Raw genomic sequence first — 4,344 nt, 5'->3', positions numbered from 1 at the left:
ATCATGCACAACTGTGTGTGGAGTGTAATACGCGACAGCGTGCATAACTGTGTGTGGAGTGTAACCATGCACAACTGTGTGTGGAGTGTACTATGCGACACCATGTATAACTGTGTGTGGAGTGTACTACGCGATATCATGCACAACTATGTGTGGAGTGTAATACGCGACACAGTGTATAACTGTGTGTGGAGTGTAACCATGCACGACTGTGTGTGGAGTGTACTATGCGACACATGCACAACTGTGTGTGGAGTGTACTATGCGAAACCCTGCACAACTGTGTGTGGAGTGTACTGCGCGACACCATGCACATATGTTTGTGGAGTGTACTGCGCGACACCGTGCACAACTGTGTGTGGAGTGTACTGCGTGACACCGTGCACAACTGTGTGTGGAGTGTACTACGCGACACAATGCACAACTGTGTGTGGAGTATACTACGCGACATCATGCACAACTGTGTGTGGAGTGTAGCACGCGACATCGTGCACAAGTGTATGTGGAGTGTTTTACGCGACACCATGCACAACTGTGTGTGGAGTGTACTATGCGACACCATGCACAACTGTGTGTGGAGTGTTTTACGCGATACCATGCACAACTGTGTGTGGAGTGTACTACGCGATATCATGCACAACTGTGTGTGGAGTGTACTACGCGACACCATGCACAACTGTGTGTGGAGTGTAACCATGCACAACTGTGTGTTGAGTGTACTACGCGATATCATGCACAACTGTGTGTGGAGTGTTTCACGCGATATCATGCACAACTGTGTGTGGAGTGTACTACGCGACACCATGCACAACTGTGTGTGGAGTGTTACTACGCGACACCATGCACAACTGTGTGTGGAGTGTACTACGCGACACCATGCACAACTGTGTGTGGAGTGTACTACGCGACACCATGCACAACTGTGTGTGGAGTGTTTTACGCGATATCATGCACAACTGTGTGTGGAGTGTACTAGGTGACACCGTGCACAACTGTGTGTGGAGTGTACTATGCGACACCATGCACAACTGTGTGTGGAGTGTTTTACGCGACACCATGCACAACTGTGTGTGGAGTGTTTTACGCGACACCGTGCACAACTGTGTGTGGAGTGTTTTACGCGACACCATGCACAACTGTGTGTGGAGTGTTTTACGCGACACCATGCACAACTGTGTGTGGAGTGTTTTACGCGACACCATGCACAACTGTGTGTTGAGTGTTTTACGCGACACCATGCACAACTGTGTGTGGAGTGTTTTACGCGACACCATGCACAACTGTGTGTGGAGTGTTTTACGCGACACCATGCACAACTGTGTGTGGAGTGTTTTACGCGACATCATGCATATCGCGACACCACACACACCGGTGTGAGGAGTTTGTAATCAATTCATGTATGTTTATCCAGTTTCTGTTATCAATGTTTGCCGTTTTGCATCTTTGCTGTACAGTTATGTATTTAACTACACTCGACTGAAAACAAGACTGAAATGTTTTAAAAGATTATTTATGCTTTCGAGTTGTCTTAATCAAATAAATGAACAGATAAATAATATCACAGAATGCAGGTTTGCAAATAAAAAGCACCGTAAAAAATGTGGACCGTAACAGCACGCTACCATAGTAACTATATGAATGTATGTGGGTGATAAATTCTGAACACCAGTTACATAATCTATGTCTTATACATATACAGCAGTACCATTCTACATCATTGTTTATATTTTATAGCGTTGATAAGTTCTTGCACTTATACAAGCAAATCGAAAGAACTTGGAAAATATTGCACGGGTTCTTGAAAAACGGCTATACCGAGCATCGAGTTCTTTATTTATAATATTTATACGATGTTCCGCCATGGCAACAGCGGCGATGTCGTCGTTTGCAATGTTAGTTTCACATTTGGTAAGGTTTATCCCACTTGAACCTTCTACGTAAATAGACTCGGTGTTCCCGATTTTACCATTTTCCGAGTTTTCGAAACTTTCCGAGGCATTGATTTCGCTACATTCAGACTGTGTGTTTCCTTGCTGGTCGTGATTCGCTTCAAATTTGACAGTCCCTTTTTCTACATAAGTGTTAATAATATTATCAAAATGTTCTTGAAATGTATTGCATGCTAATACCGTTTCGCCATCTATACACATTACTGTAAATTCAACTTCACCCTCTTCTTCGTCTTTTTCATTTTCGTTTGTATCGCAATTTTTGAACTCGCCACTAGTTTCTCTATCCACCGAGTCAGAGTTATTAGACTGCTGTGTTTGATTTCCATTGTCATTTGACTCTGATTTAGTGTGATTGTCTACAGTGTTCGTTATTTCACGATTGTTTTCATCGGTTACATCGCTATCAGTTTCATGTGAATCCTCATCTTCTGGAGAAGTTGTCAAAATGGTGATACCTTGCGCAACAAAAAAATTCTTTCCAAATGGGATTCCATCGACGTCATCGCCTTTCATATAAGCTTTGACGTTTTCTTCAAATGTTTCCGCATCGTCCACACCACTTTCAAAATATGGTGACAACGGGTCTTCTATATTAGGGTTTTTCAGCAGAAATATCAATCCGTGCACAATGCCCTCAAAGCCGCAAGACACTTCGGCAAGATCAAAGAAATTCAGACAGACATTGGTGCAGGTAGGGTCGTTACAGTCTGATGTGTCGATATTTGGATGGTAGATATTAGTTAAGCAATACACAACCGGGGACTCATTTGGGTACCCGTCCGGTACGCTGACCTGAAAACAGAATTACACAACATCTAACTTGAAATAAAATGTTCTAGTTGCAAAATAAAAATATTTAATCTTGTCTCATGAAAACACGTTTATTTAACGATCAGATAATAACATGAAATTTAAAAATTATAAAGAGCAAATACGGACGACAATACCGACCAGAAATCGTATTTCCGTAATAACTTAGTAAATATCTTCACGAAATACAAATGTAGCAGTCTGAAAGCTGAATATTTAGCAATCGAACCCATTTAAACTGATAAACAAAGAGTTTCAGTTGCTGAAGCTGCACTAATGCTATTTTAACAAATGAGCATGTATATACTAAAATACAATGAACTATACAACAATTGCAGGTACCTGAAAGTCGAAGAATCCACCTTTATAGTACCCTGAACTCGGCTGAATGGTGATTATGAACACGCTTGTATCTTCGTCCCAATTGACTTTACCAAGTTTTGCCTGCCCAATCGATATTCTTTCGATCCTTTTCATCAAGCGATGAAAGTCCTTCATTAACCTAGTACCCATATTCACTGTTGGTTCATTCTTTCTCTAAATGAAGTAATCAAACTAGTATTTATTTTGCAAACCAATGTCAGTAATAGTTGTGCAATGTGTTCTCTGTGTTTATATACAGTACATAGTCAAGCGCTTTGACTGGATCTACCTGTAAGTACGAAAGGTGATTCATATAACCATAGCCTTGTAACGCAGTCTGAATTACGCTCGTCTATTTATAAGTTTCCAATAATAGCTTTTGTGGAAAGACGAAATATCTAAACATAGATATTGCGAATATGTTTCATCATGACGATATCTCGCAAAATCTAGTCTGACCATTGTATTATATTCTAATGTATTGATACGTTTAATATTTGTTATAAATCATTAATGAAATCCGTTAGTTTTGTTATGCACTTTGAGGCTTGCAGTTTAAGAACAATGTGTACATGTACACACCGGTCTCAAAAATAGATCAGTAAGACCGGTGTGTACACAACGGTTTAAGAAGGGGGCTGTCATCTGCACGTTCGCCGGTCCCCGCTTAGAACTGCCCACAGAGGTCAATAGATTAGATTGTTCCAAATTGTCGGATATGGGCAACGTAGGGTGGGTGCGGTAGGGGTATCCCCTCCCGACGTCGAAAATTTGCGAATAACTTGGCTAAATGGTCCAACTGCAAGGGTATCTGAATACATTAAATGCACAGTCGAACCTCATTATGTCGACTTTTTCGGGACCTATTGAAAAAAGTCGAGATAACGAAAAGTCGACTCATCCGAATTACAAAAAAAATATCACAAATCCCAACACGTTTGATTGGATTGTCCGATGTTTACATCCACAATTGAACGGTCTTGTTAAATATATTCGTAGTGATATAGTGTATAATTATATAATTACATGTATGTCGTAGGAATAGTGCAAGATACGTCGACCTGTACAGTAGATAGTGAACTTTTTTATACTGTATAGATTTATTTCAGTAAGGAATGCACATACATGGACATTTAAAATAAACAACATGTATAGTAAATAACATTATACATACATGATATTTTCAATCCATGACAGGCACACCGAACCAAGGATGACA

At 40.6% G+C, this 4,344-nt stretch overlaps 1 protein-coding gene across 1 annotated transcript; it reads right to left on the bottom strand.

Annotated features, from left to right (window-relative positions):
* Nucleotides 1-1,494: 1,494 nt before the first annotated feature.
* On the bottom strand, nt 1,495-3,372 carry LOC128224513 (uncharacterized). Its single transcript, XM_052934380.1, has 2 exons — nt 3,105-3,372; nt 1,495-2,744 (listed from the first exon to the last, which is right to left on the bottom strand). The coding sequence occupies exons 1-2, from the start codon at nt 3,273-3,275 to the stop codon at nt 1,722-1,724; spliced, it is 1,194 nt and encodes a 397-aa protein (XP_052790340.1). The 5' UTR covers nt 3,276-3,372; the 3' UTR covers nt 1,495-1,721.
* Between the last annotated feature and the right edge of the window lie 972 nt (nt 3,373-4,344).

This window comes from Mya arenaria, chromosome 17 (assembly GCF_026914265.1).
Source record: "Mya arenaria isolate MELC-2E11 chromosome 17, ASM2691426v1".
NCBI lineage: Eukaryota > Metazoa > Mollusca > Bivalvia > Myida > Myidae > Mya > Mya arenaria.
Note: the sequence above shows the minus strand (reverse complement) of the source record. Positions and strands in the feature narration are given on the sequence as shown.

Bases quoted from the DNA above. Each gene is read 5' to 3' on its own strand.
- LOC128224513 (XM_052934380.1), bottom strand. From the start codon at position 3,275: ATGGGTACTAGGTTAATGAAGGACTTTCATCGCTTGATGAAAAGGATC. The intron at 2,745-3,104 runs GTACCTGCAATT...TTCTGTTTTCAG, and splicing joins GTGGATTCTTCGACTTTCAG to GTCAGCGTACCGGACGGGTA.